At 40.3% G+C, this 19,766-nt stretch overlaps 1 protein-coding gene across 32 annotated transcripts in view; it reads left to right on the top strand.

Annotated features, from left to right (window-relative positions):
- ABLIM1 (actin binding LIM protein 1) overlaps positions 1-19,766 on the top strand; it is a 200,102-nt gene that overhangs the window by 33,284 nt on the left and 147,052 nt on the right. For 29 of the 32 annotated variants that reach the window (XM_081912191.1, XM_081912183.1, XM_081912182.1 and 26 more), the window contains exon 1: positions 9,871-10,022. The exons of 2 other annotated variants lie outside the window; for them this stretch is intronic. In XM_081912191.1, the coding sequence (XP_081768317.1) occupies positions 9,983-10,022 (40 nt within the window). In that variant the 5' untranslated portion in view covers positions 9,871-9,982. One more of the 32 variants, XM_081912185.1, reaches the window with a different exon arrangement.

Below are 19,766 nucleotides of genomic sequence, written 5' to 3'. Positions count from 1 at the left end.
CACCCTACCTGCCAGTCTTCCAATAATATTAATATTTGCATTGCCACCCTTCCCTTTGTTTCTAATAGATTTGTATGAGATAAGTGCTACAGAAAGATTTTGATCAAACACTATTTTAGACTTTGTCCTGTATGCAATTGTGACATCATGCTAGATCGAGCAGTATACTGTACTGTATTTCTTTAAAAGAATCATACTTTTTAAACATTATGTAGTGTGTGCCAGTGTTTTGTTTTCCTTAATAAATGTTAATTTAGTTGTTTTTGCTTTGTTTTGTCTTGGCCATTTGAGGTTATTGCCTAATTCCAAAAGCATTTATAGACACTTGAAAACACACTACTCATGATATAATATAGACAGAAAGTAATGGTGCTGAAGGAAGATCACCTGGGATAACAAACATAAATAAATAAATAAATAAATAAAACCAAGGAGGGGTGTATAGGCCTATAACAGTGGTCCTCCTGAGAGTTTTGGGGTTCCTACCTGCCTGGATGTAAATAAAAGGTGGCATCTATACTGAATTTGTTCTAGTGTAAAATATAGCTAGCCTGTTTTTTTCTGGATTAAAAAGCTACCTGGAGGTGTTCTGAGAATGACAGGGACATTCTAAATAGTCTGGATCACACACAGCAGTCTCTGTAACTATGGTGTGAATATAATTTTGGAACCATCTCCAGACAACTTTGAAACTATTTGTACTGTCCTTCAAGCCACAGTCTCATTTCTGGGAAAATGAAAAATGTTCCCTTCCTGATCAAGAGGCTCATCATGTGTTGAAGCTATTACAACAGTGTTGATTTATTATTAGCAACAAAAAGCAAAGTAATGGCTTTCACTTGCCTAAGGTATTCCTGAAATAGAGCCAAGCTGTGATTCATTTTCCTTTTTTCTCACGATAAGATTAAGCTCAGGTGCATCAATGAAACATTTCCATTTTCAAAAATAAAATAATATTATTTATTACATGATGTACATTTGATAAAACAACTAAGAGCTTCCATTTTTAAGACTGGAAGCAGAGATAGGATAGTAAAAGCTGAAAACTAATGTTTTAAGACTATACTTGTAAGCATAATTATTCATGAGTATACCCACTTCTGAGTAAAATTCTGTAGGCTGTTCGGGTACGAGTATGCTTTCATAACACATTAAACTAATGTCATTACTAAGCAGTCAGGTGCATAGTAATTTTTAATAGGTGTGTGGAAGAGCAAAATTCAGCAAGTGTTGAAACTTGCTGCTGAAATTCCCTCTTCTGCACAACTAGAAAAAGTATAGCACCCCGTGCTCTTTCATCTTGCCCCCTAGTAGTCTCACTGAATTTAGTAACCAGTGTAATGATTACTGACAATGCAGTTCCATGCATGCTTACTTGGAACTAAGTTCCATTGTGTTTGTTAGGGCTTACTCCAAAGTAAGGAAGTTTACAAATGTGCTGTTAGAACTTAAGATTCCCCCCCCCCCCCCGTGGATCACCAGGTTGATGGCTCTGGGATAACTCAGTTGGAAGAGCATAAGCATCAGGGTCATTTTGAATCAAGGTGGTGGACTGAAACATGACTTCAGCATTATTCTAAACAAGAAATAATTTTACATTGAAAGACTCATTGGGAAAAGTCTCTCGCATACAGTTTCATATGGTCTGTGGCTTGGTGAAATGTTTGGAGCAAAGCTAATGGCTTTGAGATGAAATAATATCTAGTGTGGGCGTAAAACACAGGTGCTGTCGTGAAAAACCTTTTTTTAGCATCTCCATGCTTTTGAGATGCTTGATCAAATTGTATCTCAAGTAATCCATCTGACCTTTTAGAATCATTTGCCTTCAAAGTACTTTGGAGAGTATAATCTGGGTGTATAACTGGAGCGTCCAACGTATTAGGTATTTTGGCATACCATCATGGGCTAGTGATCTCCCAGCAACATTGGAAAAATGTCCCTCTAGTGCTGGCATAATACCATGCTCTGTGACAACCCCTCTTGCCTAAGATCAACATGATTCATTCTGAGCACTTGATTGGTGGCCCAGCAAATTATAGGCTTGGGGTGTTGGCATAGCTGATGAAGGAACAAATGTTGCATTGTGGGGAGGAAGCATGCTGTGTGGTCACTTCACTGATAATGTATAAATTGTTTTGCAGACCCATATAAGGATCAGTTGGTCTGATGGATACCATTGGAAGGATAAGACATCAGCTGCATTGAATGGGACATGATGTCCTTTTTGGAAATGAATTATGTGTCATTAAGCTTTGATATCTGCCATGGCCATTTTCTTATTTACTTGTTTACTTGGCTTATTTACAAATCCACGATAAGCCATGATTGTTCAATCAAAAGGAAATAACATAGCTCTTTTAATTCTAAAAGAGATTTCAGGAGTGTGTAATCAATATGACCATGGAGAGCATCATACTGTGATTTCTCCTTACCTGAAGAAACTTTGAAGGGCATGAAGGCAGCTCAGAATAAGCTGACTCCAGCTTTTGAAACTAGCAAATACTTAAGTGAGCAGGACATAGCCATGCTTCAATATTTATAAAAAGAGCATACAAATTTAACATAGGTTGATGTTGATTCATAACCAAAATTTTGTTGCACTCATCTTGTCCATTAAATTGCAAACACTTGATAATAGCCAACACTGTACTGTATGTTGGAGGCAGTAACTATATGCAGAAGCTCGGATACAAGCCTTGGTAGGATAGGAATGGAAGTAAATGGACCACCAGAGCCAGTCTACAGGAGTACCAGTGTGGAATAAGTGTCCTTTGAAGCAAGCATGTGAAGCAATAAATGTATCTGGAGAGGGACTAGCCTGAGCAGTAGGCAAACAGGTGGGTGGACAAGCAAATAGGGAATCTGATTGGTCAAGAGCAGGGGTCAGCAATTTTTTTTAGCAGGGGGCTGGTACACTGTCCCTCAGACCTTGTGGGGAGTCTGGACTATATTTTGGAAAAATAAAATGAATGAATTCCTATGTCCCACAAATAACTCAGAGATGCATTTTAAATAAAAGGACACATTCTACTCATGTAAAAACACGCTGATTCCCGGACCGTCTGCGGGCCGGATTTAGAGGCAATTGGGCTGGATCCAGCCTCCGGGCCTTAGTTTGCCTACCCATGGTCAAGAGAATAGATGTTAAGCAAGAAAAAGAAGAGGCAGGCTGACTGGTAGAGGTCCCGAGAGCAAAGCTTGACTCTTGCTAGTTTGCTCACCATTCTGTGTGTTTTATTTAATTCATACAATAAAAAATGGAATTTGTCTTGCTACCAATTCATGAATTATAATGTTTTCAGCTATTATAACATTTTAATGAAAACAAGACAACAGGGTTCAGCCAAAGGCAAGGATGGATAAGATGGCCTTGCAGCATAGAAGTAATTTTGGTTCATCATTAGAATATTTCTAAATGAGTTTAAGAAAAAAAATATTTTACAGTGTGGATCCTCAAAGCATAGTCATTCTTTCTTTATTACAGGTTAGCTCATTCCACTGACACTGATGTAGCTGCTTAGAAATGCACATAGCTAGCAAGCAACATTTGTTGCAAAATAATTAGGCAACTGTAGTTGCAGAAGCTGGTTTTTCTGCACTTGTTCATTATTCCTTGTGACTCCTTACTGTGCCAAATGTTTTACAGATCTTATCTCATTCATCTTCACAACAGCCTGGGTGGTAAGCTAGTGTTTTTATTTCACAGTTAGAATTTGTAGGACACTGAGCTATGTTGTGCAAAACTACAGACAGACACCAACAACTGAGTTTGTGCCTGATTGAGCCAATCTTTACATTATGTACTGATTCTGAAACCTTTCTAAGAGAGGATGTCTGCAACACATCACGTTCATATGATTTGCTTTCATATCTTTCCGGTCTTGTCCTCTGTTATCCATCACTCCCTGTCTGGTTACTTCCTACCAAAGTTAGCAGCATCCCATTAACCTTGACTTGATAGCCCCCCATATTAGTCTGGAAAACCTCTTTTAAACTTTATAGACATGTCATGGTCCTGATTCTGACCGTTAACCCCCTTGAAAATAAATAAGATGATCATTCCTGGGATAGTTCAGTTGGTAGAGCATGAGACGCTTAAATTTAGAGTTGTGGGTTTGAGCTGCATGTTGGGCAGAAAATTATTGCATTGCAGGGGTTTGGACCAGATGACTCTTCCAACTCTACAATTCTATGATTACTTCTATGAATCAATATATATTCACGTATGGAACATTTTAGGGAAACTTTTAATGTTTAATAGACTATTGTATTTTAATATTCTGTTGGAAGCAGCCCAGAGTGGCTGAGGAAACCCAACCAGATGGGTGGGGTATAAATAATAAATTATTATTATTATTAAAAATAATGAATACTAGATTTTCCTGGTTTGGATATGTTGTGTGTTTGACCCTGACCAACTCTGCGCAGCTCTGCAGGCACGTAGCTAGCTGCTCCAGCACACAGAGTGCCAGGGGCAAGGCAATCTGCCCACAGGGGCGGCGCAGCGATCCGCCCACAGAGTCCACCTGGCGGACGCAAGCCCCACGCTGCCGTTTTGGGCAGTGCGGGGTCCCAAGCCACCACATCACTCCCAAGAGAGATGCGTGGCTTGGGCACACTGCAGGCCAGGCCTCGCAGTAAGTGCCGCCCCCACAGTGTGCCATTTTGTCACCCCCTCAGAGATGACACCCGGGGTGGGCTGCCCCCACCACACCCCCTTCCTCTGCCCCTGCATACCTGGCTGCTATGCTGTTCTTATTGAGGCAGTGCTTTTTTTGTTTTAAAATATGAAGCACTGGCACTCTGTACTAGTGAGTACTCTCCTTCTCCCTCTCCCACCCACCCTTCCTGCATGGAGGCATCTGGGGATCTATTCCTTTTAAAAATATATGCAATAACAGTTTTTATAATCACGTTCTGCCACTTTATTTTTTAAAAACGCACCATCTAAACAATAGTCCTTCAAGGAAGTGAGTATGCATAAGAAATATGAAACAATTAGTACTGGGTCAATGATGGGCAAACATAAATGAAACAAGATAGAGCTTCTGCTTTAGTTATTTCTTGGAGTTTCATATTTCACTGTGGAAACAAACATGTATATATTACTGCTTGGTCACTTTTCATTATGGTAGATTATCATGATTTGAAAAATATATCTCTTACCTTGGAAATATTTATTAGGGACATTTCTCATGATTCATTTATTATGGGGCTTATCTGAAATAGAAAATCTGTCCATTATGTTTGCATAATATGTGCTTGCATTTCTTATATATTGCTTTTCTCCTTCTGTGCTGGTTCTACAGCACCTATATGCATAGTTCCATTAGAACAGGCATAGGCAAACTTGGCCCTCCAGATGTTTTTGGCCTATAACTCCCATGATCCCTAGCTAACAGGACCAATGGTCAGGGATGATGGGAATTGTAGTCCCTAAACATCTGGAGGGCCAAGTTTGCCTATGCCTGCATTACAATGCAAGTAGTTTTGTTTGTCTTTACTTTTATCCTACTATGTGCCTTATACTAACTTTAAGTGTTCGGTCCCCCTACTCTAAGAATGGGGGCCAAGTCTGTCCCTATTTACAGCTGCTTCCTTGCACTCCCCTTCCGTCTCATGTTGACTTGTCACCACCCTCTTTGGATCTAGTTAGTCACATCGCTGTGGTGGTTGGGGTCTATAGTGTGTCTGGAGTGGTGTTTGCTTGCATCACAGCCATGCCATACCTTGCTTCATCAAAGAGTTAAGCCTGTTCCATGTATGGCCATCTACAGATGACCTGCAAGAGCTCATGAATCAAACATAGCCTTGAGTTCTGATGTGCGCTAATTTTCAATCAAGGTACTGCAGTCACACTTGTATACCTGAAATAAAACTCCTTACATGTTCTTTGAAGAAAAACACCTCCCTTTGCAAAACCAAGAACTTACTGTTTAATCAAGAAGATACTAATAGAAGTGAAATACGGATGAGTTAGCTTATGAAAGGACTTTAAGCAGTGTTGGATTTCTTGGCAGAAAACCCTGTGTCACACAATACATGCATCCAAGTGTTTTATCTCAGTGTTATCTGCTTGTGACCCCTTTCTTGGTGCCCAGTTAAAGAAAAGCAGTTGGCATCGGCTGGCTCGCCAGCTGCGCATAACTATGGAAAAGCAGCAAAGAAGATTACAAATGGCCTTGTGGTCAGTATTGGAAGCTTAAACAAATTATACAACCTACCCACCATTCTTGGCTCTCTTATTCTTGTTAACAGAAGGGTTTGGTGTGTTTTTTAATCATGGGAGACTGATTTATTTGTCTTAAGTTTCTGGAACTGTTATACTTTTCTGGAACCCTGACTTCAGAGAGAAAAATCCCAGCAGGATCAGTACATTTCATTATTATTCTTTTAAACAGCCTGAGGAACATGCAGCAGCAGCAGGAGCAGCAGCAGCGGCAGCAGCAGCAATAATAATAATAATAATAATAATAATAATAATAATAATAATAATATAATATATTACACTGGGCAACAATTTTTTACTTTTTGAATGTTGTCTAGATGAATGATTTAGGGTATTTTTGCACTGCTGAATCAGGAAATGGCATCCGTTTCTCTCCATCAGGTCATGTTTTCTGTAAACTGAATGGTGGGCATTGATAAAGGTAAGTACACGTAAATTGCATGTTGTTTCACCATTTTTCAAACTTCAGGGCTTGAACTTCTGTTTCTTGGAACTCCTGGAATGCTCAGCAGCACGGAGGTCTCTCTTCAGAGTCCAACAGTAGTCAGCCATCATGACTGCGTCCCAGCGACCCTGATACCTGGTCTCCATCTCTTTCATGTCCTGATGGAATCTCTCCCCCTGTTCGTCACTCATTGAGGCACTGGAATTTCATCACAATGAGCTACAGGACGACGTGCTGATTGAAGATCAGGATACTTCGTGGGGCGGCTGCCCCATTAACTTAGTTTTAATCCCCCAACTTTATGCTTTGCTGGACCAATTTATGGAAGATTTCGAGGTTTTATGACTTCAAACTGATTCCTTTTCGACATAATCACCCAGAACTATCGGACCTGAATACTTCTTCTCATTAAAATAATCATTTCCAATCAAAACAATTATTTGACAAGGCATTTTACCCCCACCAACGTCTTCTAAAATGCTCCACACAAGCGTACATGTGAACAAAAACGTAAAAAAGACATGTGGCCATAGCTCAAAAACTTGACCTGATTGAGCAAAACCAATGTGATTTTTGGATTCAGCGCATTAGATTCATCCTAAATCAGCTGAAAAAACGCAGACAACAAATTTGTTGTTGACCAGTGTTATCTATTTATACCCCGCCAATCTGGCTGGGTTTCCCCAGCCACTCAGGGTGGCTCCCAACAGAATAATAATAATAATAATAATAATAATAATAATAATAATAATAGTTACAGATAGGTAGCTGTGTTGGTCTGCCATAGTCAAAACAAAAAAATTCCTTCCAGTAGCACCTTAAAGACCAACTAAGTTAGTTCTTGGTATGAGCTTTCGTGTGCATGCACACTTCTGAAGAAGTGTGCATGCACACGAAAGCTCATACCAAGAACTAACTTAGTTGGTCTTTAAGGTGCTACTGGAAGGAATTTTTTTGTTTTTAATAATGATGATGATGATGATGATGATGTGACGTGACAAAACATCAAACATTAAAAACTTCCCTGAACAGGGCTGCCTTCAGATGTTATAATGGAATCAGGGAATTGTAGAGTTGGAAGGGACCCTGCAATTCAGGAATCTCAACTAAAGCATCCATGACAGATGGCCATCCAACCTCTGCTTAAGGAAAGTCCACCTTCCGAGGGAATCTGTTCCACTGTTGAGCAGTTCTTGCCGTCAAGAAGCATTATTCCTGATGCTTCATTGGAATCTTCTTTGTCTAAAAACACAGTGGAGGGTGGTCTGTGTGAATATTAAGGGTCTTGGCTGCTCATTTTCCTTTACATCTTACCACCTGATTGGTTTAGTTGCACTTTTCTGAACCCTTTCCAACTCTATAATATCCTTTTTTAGGTGCAGCGACTGGCCTTGGAACAGTCACTGCCTGTCAGCCTGACCTGCTTCACAAAATTGCTGTGAACATAAGGAGGAAATATAGGCCACCCTTGTAGTTATAAGAGGAGGTTGCTTTAGGCAACTGGTAGGACAGGTATTGCCAGTTACCTGGAAGCAATAGAGGAGCTGAGGCAAAAGAGCATTCAACACCCTGGGTGGACCATGCTGGAGGCTAGTATAATAAAAGTTGTAGCACTGCCTGACTAAGCGCCCACAATACTTGCCTGAAACAAATCCAGGGGCCCTGGTGACAACGGACACCTCCCAAAAGTTGCCCAGTCTTGCTTTGTTTAAGACCTGCTCTTAATTCCCAGGGCTTCAGTTCATTATTTTGGGGATGGGCAATAAACCTTCATGCCAAGGTGACAGAGGTGAGCTCATTGTCAACTGTGTATCCTCTCTCTTGCTTTGATTTACACACCACTTTAAAAGCTGGAAGCTATTGACTGTTTCAAGAGCACCACTTGACCCATTTTCCCTATTTGATTTTAGTGAAAGAGCCCCAGAAAAAGTCCCCTATGCCTCCCTATGCCACACCGATACAAGCTAAGCTTGTTTGAAGTGGTACCAGCATGCTCTATCTCAGGGGAACTTTTGGTCCTTCATATGTTATGACTATAATTTCCATCAGCACCAGCCAGCACAGCCAATGGTCAAGGATGAGGCAGCTGTAATCCATTAACAGGTGTTTTGTAGTAGCTTGATGTTAAAGAGAAGGGGTGAGGGCCACAGTTTCCTCACCCCTTCTCTTTAACATCAAGCTACTACAAAAGCATGTAAACAGGTGTTCACATAGAACCCTTCAGCTTGTTCTCCATGTCCCTTTGGTCTATCATAAATTGGCTGCTCTGCTATGGATTCAGATTTTTACCCTTCTGCTACAGTGCAAAAGTTTGAAGATGGAGTCAGGCCTCCCAATGGTAACCAACTCATGGTGTCAAGCTCATTGCAGAGAAAGATTCCCCACACACTACAACCCCAGTTATTGACTACGTTATGTTGAACAGCTGTCTAGTGGAAAGCTTAAAAAAGAAATGAGATGCTGAGTTAGGAGATGCTGAGCCCTATAGTGTGTGTGTGTGTGTGTGTGTGTGTGTGTGTGTGAGAGAGAGAGAGAGAGAGAGAGAGAGAGAGAGAGAGAGAGAGAGAGAACTGGAGTTGTCCTTCTGTGAGTTCAAGCTTAGGTTTGATAAGTGCAGTGGTTAAGTGAATAGAAATAATATGTGCCTTTCTTCCTGTGAAAGTTAGTAGGAATGGTTAAAATAAAGTCATCAATGAGTGGGGACTGGTGATGAAATGTGGATTGGACCCAGTGTTCATGGTGCATTCAGGTACATACCCAACACACACAGAAAACTGGAGGGCACAGCGGACCTAATGAGTCCTGTAGGCAACTGACTTTGCTCCAGGAATTAATATCCAGCTCAAACGCTTGAAATTTCCCCTTACCCAAGTCAGGAAACCTCTTGATCAATATCAACAATTTTGTGCTATTTCCTCGGGCTGGTGAATGGAGGTTTGTCGGTTGTCATTCTCCTAATGCAATTTGCCCCCCCTTCCTTTAGCTGTTAGCGTTCTGTGTGCAAATAGCAAAATGTTAACTCATCAAAATGTTAATTCATTCCAAAGGTGTTCTCTGCATCAGTGATCAGGATGACTAAGATTTGTAAAGGGCATCGAATCTTTGCTGTGCTTTTAACGTTACTTGGGAGCAGCAGCGGCACACCCTGCCTGACATGGCCACACCTCCCCAGAGCTGAGCAGCTCGCCAAGGGAAAGGGAAAGAGCCAGAGGGAGAGCAGCCACTCCAAAGGACTAGCTGTTCCGTTCTGTTCTTGAGGAAACTATAGCTTTTCTGAGCTGCGGAGACGTTTCATCTGGAGAATACAAATGGAGTTACAAATACATCAGAGCTCTGAAAATGGTCAAGGTCCGTCCCGATTGAGCCTGCCTTGCTATGTAAATTGTCTCACAATACGGTATAGTTTAAATAGCGTACAGGATGTTATTCTTGATTTATTCAAACAGGAAACAAATTAGGGAAGTTTTGTTGGACTAAACTAGGCGTGTGTCTCATATGGGTTGTTACATTCTTAACAGGAGTACAGTACTCTGTTTCTCTGTGCAAGTACATACTGTTCTTGTTTTGAAATGGTAGATCTGGTTTGCATTACGAACTTAGCAGAAAGGAAAGCACTTTTTATAGGTATAGCAACTGTTAAGTAACCCCCCTTGTCCTCTGCAATAGACATGTCTGATCTGCATGTCTTGGGATGATTGATCAAGTACCGTAGCTTGAACATTATTAGGTTTGAGCTGTCTGCTGCTGTTGAAAGGACAGGCAAGTTTTCAACATATGCAGTAGTTAAAATTGGATTATATTTAGAGCTCAATTTATATATGGAGCAAGGTTTACTGACTGTCTTTGAAAATGGACTGAAATACAGTAATCCCTTCATCAAATCTTATACCAAGTGAAAACATTCTTTACCCTTGGTGTTAACCAGCAGTGAGTTGCAGCCTACATTTTCACCAGCAAACTGTTTTTATTTATTCAGCCAATTATTCTGCAAATTAAGCCATGTTAGAAACTCTAGTTCTGAGGCATGCTTTTTAAAGATATTTTAAGACTCTCCCTTTAAGGAGAAGCATGGATAGATCAAAGATGGAATGGCTACGGCAAGGATTCACCACATGAATAATTTGTGCATAATTTCTTCATACTACCACCATCCCCTGTTCCGATTTGTAAGATTGTATGATGGTAGCTGGGCAGGTTTCAAGTTGATGAACAGGTGTGCCTAACGTGATCACGTTTCCCTTTTGGCTCAGATATTGTAAGCTTTATTTGTTCAGGCATAGTGCAGAATGTATGCATGTCTCTGCTTATTAGAGAAGTACCTACCACATTCCCATTACAAGTGCCAGAGTTTGTAAAGTGTATTTGCTGATTTCTAGGTATCTTTGCCAAGGTCTGAACGGCACACATAATATCATTTGAATGGAAAGTTCATTCTTCAAACAGAACTAGCCAAACCAGTGTGGCGGTTGATTACTTGGGAAGAATTCATTGTAGTGCTAAGGAGATTGTTACAGCAGCACAAGCATTTCAGTTTGCCAGATGGAAGAATCTCCTCTCTCCTCCCCCTGGGTGCTGTTCTGGGGGCTTCCATAGCCATTTTGGGAGTGGGGCAAACAGGGAGGGGGGGTACAAAGCCCCACTACTGTAGTGGAAGACTTTGCTTGCAGAGCTTATAGCCAGGGCTGCTGCAATAAACAGCTGTGCAAGCCTTTGGGAGGCAGAGATGTGAGAAGGCATCAGAGGAGGGAGGGAAGGAAAGAGGGACAGAGGCCAGTGTTGCCCTGACCATCATTCAAGGCACCCCAGGGTACCACGACACTAGTTGAAAACCACTGATCTAGAGGCAAATTTGTTATGCTGTACTCTTTTCACTCCTGTTTTCCTCTTGTGATGCTTTCTAATCCAGATGTATGAGTTGCAGTGCAATCCTATGTCTGCTCAGAAATAAATCTAATACAGCTCAATGACACTTAGTCCTAGGTAGCAGGGCACAGGGTTCTACTCTCAGTGTGGCAGAGCAGGCAGGTTGTTACAATGAAGTTCCAAAAATGCCTGATAACTATAGTTATGGAGTCCAGAATCTGGTTGCTTTCAGCATTCAAGAGTTTTCTTTTGCATTGCACCTAGAGTTTGCTTAAAATATGGGTACGAAAGTCAAGTGTCAGGTCAGGCCTGTCATTTGCTTAGTTTTTGTAGCTATGATGATGATTTCTCATATCAGGGAGCTGTACTACAAAAGTGTAGTGTTCCTGTGAGATTATTTCAGGAGGAATCTAGAATCATTTTATGTTTTCAGAGGAATTACTATGTATTGATATTTCTGACTTGAAAGCTTATTACATCCTTTGCCAACCTGGTGCTTTCCAGCTGTTTTGGACTACAGCTGTCAGTGGCAGGGGATGATGGGAACTGTAGTCTAAAACAGCTGGAGGGCACCAGGTTGGTGAAGGCTGGCTTAATGGGAAAACTCAACTTGGCCTGGCTATATATACTATATATTGGCCATCTGGACCAATTCATGCAACAACAACATTCCTTGGATGTAAGCAGTTTCCTACAACTTCTTATTGAAATATTACTAGGGAAGGATGAACTATAGATTGGTCATTGAGCACAGGTATTGCATGCAGAAGACCCCAGGTTCAATCCCTGGTCACTTTAGTAAAAGGATCAGGTAGTGAGTGTTAGGAAAAGACCTCTGCTTCAGACCCTGGAAGCCTGCATCATCAGAAAAGGCAACGGTGGGTTAGACAGGTAGCTGGATTTGTATAAGACAGCTTTTTATATTTCCTGAGGAGATCCCACAACTCCCTTGGATAAACTGCTTTTCTTTCAGCTGAAACCCGCTTTGCTCCAACTTGTCCTCTTGAAATATGAAGCTCTGAGAAACAATTGTTTCTTCCCACAAAAAAGGGAAAGTTTCATAATGTGATGTATTTATTAAGATGACACACTGGATAGTGATGGATTTAATTTTTTGAGTTCAGGTCTTAAAAAAATAATACTTATTGCACTGGGAGGAATACAACAGGTGGGGCGTAATTAAAGTGTAGGCAAAAATAACAGTTTATTCCACATTTTTCACTTGGAAACACGTAGGTACAATGCTACCAGTTTGATTGTTCACTGATAATATTGGTACTTTCAAATGAATGAATGAATGTGGAGCTGCAGTATAAATGGTTCTGGTGTGAATGGTCTCTTGTTTTTTTGAACAGTTTGAAGGCGTGGCATTTTCCAGTAGTTTAACAAGGTAATTGTTTTGCAGATGAAGTAATATAGGGTGTGCTTTTAGACCTAAAGCATGCAAAGACATGTGTTCTGACGCCGCTCTGCTAAAATATACCAGCTAACCACCAGCTCCCGAATCAGCTTCTGGGCACCAATAGCAAGCAGGTGATTTAACACTCTGCCTAGCAGCCAGGAATTGGATTGACCATATGCTAAATTAAAAAGAGAGCCTGCCATATAACGTGGATTATTGTGCAGTAGATTTACATCTGCATATGCAGGGAAAGTAGTACGATTCCTTCTCTGTGCAGCATCTCTAATGACAGAAAAAGGGCATGTATATAATGCAATTATTTTCTTCTTTCAGTTCACTGAGTTGGGGATCGAGAAACAGATATATTCCCTTTCATGTATTGTTTTTCTTCAGTAACAAGACAGTTTGACAATTTCATTTCCAGACACTTGAGGCAGTGAAAGCATATGCGAAACCTTTCTTTTTGAGTGTGAAGTGTCAGTGTGAAGTGTTTGCTTTTGATGATTTCAGTGGAAGAAAAACAACAACCCTCAAATTATTTTGTGTGTCAGTTGGATGACTTAAGGGAGGTAGGGGGAATAATGCAAGTATTTGGCAGCAGCACAAAAAGGACAGCAAAAAGCAGTAAAGATTGGCTTGCGGCTTGTTTGTAGTTAAAGAGAAATAAGTGGATGTTGCCAAGCTAGTTCCAGAACAAAAATATACCCAGCATCTGCTAAGAGCATTAGAATTTTAGCTGATAATTCCTGGGTTAGTTTATGCTTATGTTTGTAGTGCAACTACAAGAAGCTCCCCAATTAGCTTTTCTTCTTGCATATTTGGAATATAACTTAAAAGCAACTTTCGTGTTAATTGTGGACTTGTGTCATTCTTGGACAAATATCCTACTGAATTTGAAGAACTTGAAATTCCACAGCCGGAACAGGTGTGTCCCCCAGAATTATAATGGTGAATTAAAGGGTTTATTGATGCGTATCTGCCTCCTGTGTATGATCACATAGGTCTCATTCAGATAAAACTAGGGCTTCATACTGCAGGAATGGGCCTTGGGCTCATGTACTTCCCCTCCTCCAGTGCAACTACAAAGATGGAATTTGGAAACTTTTGGTCTTGTTTCAGATTAAGCACAGCTGCTTGTGTTGTCTCACTCTAGAATCCTGAACTGTGATTAATGTTAACTGTGGTTTGTTGGATTTTTTTTTTTGGAAATTGGTTTATTAACCATACTGTAGTTAAAGAGTAGGGTGGTCAAGGATAAAAGAGGCACAACAGTAAGGGAAGAGAGTAGTCATTGCAGCAGCATACCCAAGGTATTGGTCACTATCACAGCACGGGATATGATGGCATAGCCTTCAGGAACACTAGCAGGAACCTTTTTTCTGGGTCCATTGTATCATTGCTAGGCAATGATACACAGCAGTGTGTAGGACTGGGCTGCCTGTATTGTACTGGGTCAAACTATTGCTTCATCTAGTCCACTATTTTATATTCTGACTGGAAGTTTCAGGCAGAGGTCTTTCAGACTTCTACTTCATCTGCTTCCTCTGATGCCAGGGATTGGACGTAGGACTTTCTACATGCAAAGCGTGTACTTTCCCACTAAGAAACAGTCCTGCCTGCTCCAGAAGGTTATATTTTAGTCTTTCTCGGCACACAGAGCAGCATTCTCTTCATATTGGTGACGTCAGCAGAATCAAAGCGGTGCATCCAGCTTCCTGTTATCCTGGGATACAACTTCCAAGCAAATTAAGCTTTGATAACAAAGGATTAACTTTTCTTGTACTTTGTAAAGTCTAATGCACTACATAACTAGCTCCTGGTGACAAGCTGTCACCTTCTTTATGGTTCTGTAGACTGAAAATTACTTGGTACACTAAAACTCAGCAACCTCACAAATAATGACTTCTTCCCTACTAAAGTATTACTTGAAAATATCAGGATGTTCTTCCCTGGCAGGCAAAAAAAGAGAGAGATACTAAAATATAACAGGTAATTAGGGTACTACCAGGTGGCAAAATAGTTTTTTTTTTGGGGGGGAGGCACAATATCATTTACTATGATCATCTCTCAACAGGTAAATGTCCATGGGCAGGTTGTCGTCTGCTTTTAAAAATCATTCTCAGAATTGTGCATTCCCATCCTGTAATTACATGGTGTTGTGGTCTGGACAGGTGTGCTTAATTATTGGAATACATAGATTGCGGAAGCGGGATGTGAATCAGATCTACATGTGTTTTAACTTCAGGATTTCTGTGTAGGTGTACCTCTATTTTGAACTCAAAGAAGACCAATCTAGACTAAATTATGAACAAAGTTCTCTGTGTTCCACATATCAGTTTCCACATTTCGTGAGTGGTTCAGATTTTACTAAAAATATTTATAGTTCTCATGGTTCTGGGGATTATATTTGAAGGAATCTTGGAAGTCCACAGCTAGTCTCATCAGTGATTCCAGTGGCCTGATGGAGAGAAACACGGGATGACCTGAAGTTGCAAGAGTAGTTGCCAAATACCATTACCAAATTTTTTTAGTGAGAATGTATGAGCAACCTAAATGCTCCTGACAGCTTTAACAAGGCTGAAAGTTTAGTGAAACGTAAAAGACAAACTATTTCATTTAAAGAACTTTGCTTCAATTACCAAATCTTGCTTGCAATGTTGCTAAAAGCAGGCCCTGACTAATATTTATCCATGACTATAGACTCAAGATCCATGGGGACAGAGTAGAAGATTGTCCAGGCTAATAGTCAAATGGGTTTTTACTGAATCCAAATCTTGGTACAGCAAAATGTTGTTCAATGTAATTCTTGACCATTCAGTTTATGATTATGAATGTCAGAGGACTCATCCACAAGTTGTAGGAAGCCTGCTTCTACCTAGAATACTTTATCCTACTTCTTTTGTAGCCTGTTGGGCTGACATCCCAAGTGGGCTTTTTTTCTGCTTAATTGTAACAGGTGGCAGCTTTACCTATGGCCAATCGAGCAACGCAGCCTTTTCTTCCTGACTTGCTTTATATCTGTGCTTTGAACCATGATTCCTTGCAGTAGAGTTGGCATTTACTTGCACATTTCTTTCCTATGACCTAAAAATGTAACTAGAAGAGTGCCTTACGGAAAAGATGCTGCATTTTCATTTTGCTGGTAGATTTGCTACATTGCCTTTGCAGGACTTAGAGAGATTTGAACTCAAGCCAAGTCTAGTGATTTGACACGCTAGTTGTTGGAGTGGCATATCTAGCCTGTGTTGGCACTACAGAAATTGTGGAGTGGGGGATGTTCAATAAAGCACAAGTGGATTCCAGGCCAGCAAGTTTTATCTCACATGAAAAATGTTAAATCTGTCCAGCCTCGTTTCCACTTGTAAAAACCACCTAGAACTACCCGTGGTTGTCTGCCAGCTCGGAGAAAGTTGATTTTTTCCAGAGAACAGACTGTCTTTCTCTTTTTGCCCTGCCCTACAATAACACTGCCTATGTTTTGAATCTGAGGAGAAATTTAATTGCATTTGAAGGTGAACCAACCTAATTCAGACTTTGCGAAGCAATGCAAGATCTGAAGCACAAGCAGCCTCCAAATTCACATGCCTTCAAATATTCCAATGCAGTTCTCCAGCCAAATAATATCTACAAAAATGTGCATTCTGAGGTAAAATTGGTATTATGCATACATTTATGAAAATAACATACAAAATGCATTATATTAGGAGAAATTGCTTTGCAAAAATGTATTAAGCAAAATTGTGTGTATGTGTGTGTGTGTGTGTGTGCACGCGTGCATATGGAAAAAATAACATTATTTTCTGAAGAATTTTCCTGAAGATTGCAAGCTGATGTGGAAATATGGAGAACTGAATTTAAGATTGTAAAAATGAAAAACTGAAAGAAACAAACAGATTTGCCATCCCTTGTTCTGAAAACTCATTTTGAATTGAGTTGGTGCAGTAAAACCTGCCATTTCACTTACTCCTGTGTATGTTTCTCATTTTGTGGTATCACTTTTTCAACACAAATGAGGCAGCAATTGTTGATCCTGTAAACATTTGCAAATAAGACCTGCTAATACCGTATCTGTATTATGTTCTGAGTATTCTGCCAGTGAATGGGAGATTAATTAGGCTGGAAGACTAAAGAAAATAGTTAAGCTATGATCAGCAGTACTGATTAAAGTGAATAATTTAATCAGTACTGATGATCATAGCCAAACTGTTTCATATGCATATTTCAGTCTAGTCTGTTTTGGGAATGAAGTGGGGAGGATGGGAAAAGGTCTCTGTTACAGACTTATTTTTGTCCATAATATATATTTATATATCTGAGAGAGAGAGAGAGAGACATAATAGATAAGCTGATCAGATTGCTACATTAACAAAGTGTGACTCAGCACTTTTGTTTCCCGGCATTGTGATGGAAAGCTGATTTTTATTGATCTCTTATGCTGAGAGCACTGTACAAGTGGGTTTGGTAGTGCACGTACACCCAGCAGGCAGTGCTAATGCAAGCTTTCAGACTTGATGCTGTGAGACAAGAGCTAGGCTGTCTGAATTAAGAGAGTTCTATGTTTTTGTGTTTGGCTGAAGACAACTTCACTTGCTTATTTTTACAAGTCCTAGGGCTTGGTGGTTGTTGGCAGGGTGTGGAGGGAACATTAACAACTGCATGGTCAAAACCACAAAATCAACGGGAGGAAATAGTGACCCACCCTGATCAAGAGGAAGGACCAGTTTTGCACTAGCTGAAGCTTACCCTCTATCACCATAGAGTGAAACATTGCTCTAGCTTTGAGGTTTAAGAAGTCTTGGATGATCATCTCTAGATCAGAACTTTTTTGAAAAGGGCCTCAGGATTATCACCAAGAGCAGACAGTGAAAAGCAGTTCTGGATACTAATGCAATTCAAAGTCAAAGAGCACCTAACTTGTGAAGCTGAGCAACCAACAGGTTGAACATCACATACAGTGGATGCCCACGTCCTTCTGGATACGGAGGGGCCTGCTGATCATTGCCTCGGGCTTGTCACTATTAGACTTAAGTTTGGCAATCTGAAGCATGTAATTGAAATTTTCCTAAAGGGAGAAAAGTATCCTTTTCTGTTGCTGCTTGATAGCAACACTAGTAGCGACAGTAAGTAGTTGCCATGTCAATAAGGAAGCTCCTAAATGCACAACAACAGAAACAAACCAGAAATTCAAGCCCACATCTCATTAGCCACTTTGTTGAACTCCTGGTTCATGGAAACTGCTCACTAAGGAGCTGCCCTATTATTCTTCATTCTAATCTCTCCTTTTCCATACAGTTGAAAAGGCCATGTCAAGTCAACCAGATGAATAGAGCTGAGCAGCATAAAAGTAATGACTTTAATTAGATATTTCCCCTTGCTTTTCTCCATTGAACCTTCACCACCTGAAAGGAGATTAGTCTCCCTTCCCCACCCATCAGGGAGATTTGAAAATGTCCCTGTGACCAAACTGATTAGTGAAAAAAAAAAAAAATCAGGCCTGGATTCTTACTATAGCTGTGTGCTCCCCACCCCCTTCTTCCTCTAGTTTCTAAGGTCCAGCCAATTTTGTTTTAAAGAAACTAAATAACAGATTAAAAAGCATGCAAGAAACATAGTTATTTTCACTTTTAAAAAAAGATAGTCGACTGGGAATTTTACCTGTGTGTTGCATCAAAATGAATGGGGGTTCCACAAGAACACTGCTGTGTTCCCTTTCATTTAGGTCTTCTGCAAAAGATCTCACCTGGTGGATTGTGTACAATGTCTATAATGAAAACATTCAATTGGATGCAGTTTGCTACTATTGTGGAATTAAAACTAGTCCCGAGATTTCCATGAAAACATGCTGGTTAGTCATATTCTAGTCACCAGCAATGGCCCAAGTGAGTCTCCCATATCAATTGCCTCTTTAGTCGATATATTTGTGAGCACACAGAAAAGCGGTTTTAAAAAAGGCTTTGTATTTGAGGCTGGGTTTCCATCTCCTTGTTTTGTGAAGTTTTTCAGTGCTCTGCAAATCATAATTGAAATCTACATGGTCAAACTGTAACTTGCAGTTCTAACTTGCAGACAAATTACAGGTTTTTGATTGATTGTGTGTATTGACAAACTGTGGTTTGCAGCAAAGAAAGGGGGCGGGGCAGGATGTGCACAGGCAAGAAATAGGGTCCTGCTTAAAAGGCTATTCCTATCTCATCCAAGTGTGGTTTAAAGCTAAAGAGCCTTAAGGAGGCAGATCTCTAAGTTGCTCATCATCATTTAGCACCAGAATAGCATAACAGGCAGGCATTTTACTACTATGGTGGGGTGCATTACATCTCTTTAGTAACAATATATAAATTTGCATATATATTAGCATAAATAAATCAGGATTCTGATGTCTGCTGCCCCAGGCTCCTTTGGAAGACTGGGATAGAAATAGAATAATAATAATAATAATGTGAAAGTGACTGCACTAGAAAGATTGTGTGAGCCTGAATCTGGTTCTTGTAAAACCAAATCATCTGAACTGATTCTCTGTGTAATAGAGAACGCACAGTATTTCTTTGCACATGTTATCCATATATGTGCTTTAAGTGTCCAGCACATTGCACATGAGAGACTGGGACACTTAGCAAGAAACTGAGAGGAGCTTGTAAAAACATATTAGCAGAGTGCTCAGAAAAAATGCCCTGTTTGGGCATTGCACATTCAGTGAATGTGCGGGGATGGCAGGCTGGGGTCTTCCTCCTACACAAGGTTACTGAATGTCTGAATAGAGCCTCTGCACATGCTGCTGTACATATGGAGGTATTTCTGTTCATAGGAATGAACACCCATTGGTGTTAAGC

This window comes from Podarcis melisellensis (assembly GCF_964234715.1).
Source record: "Podarcis melisellensis genome assembly, chromosome: 5".
NCBI classification, from domain to species: Eukaryota; Metazoa; Chordata; class Lepidosauria; order Squamata; family Lacertidae; genus Podarcis; species Podarcis melisellensis.
This window is presented reverse-complemented; position numbering and strand designations above follow the sequence as displayed.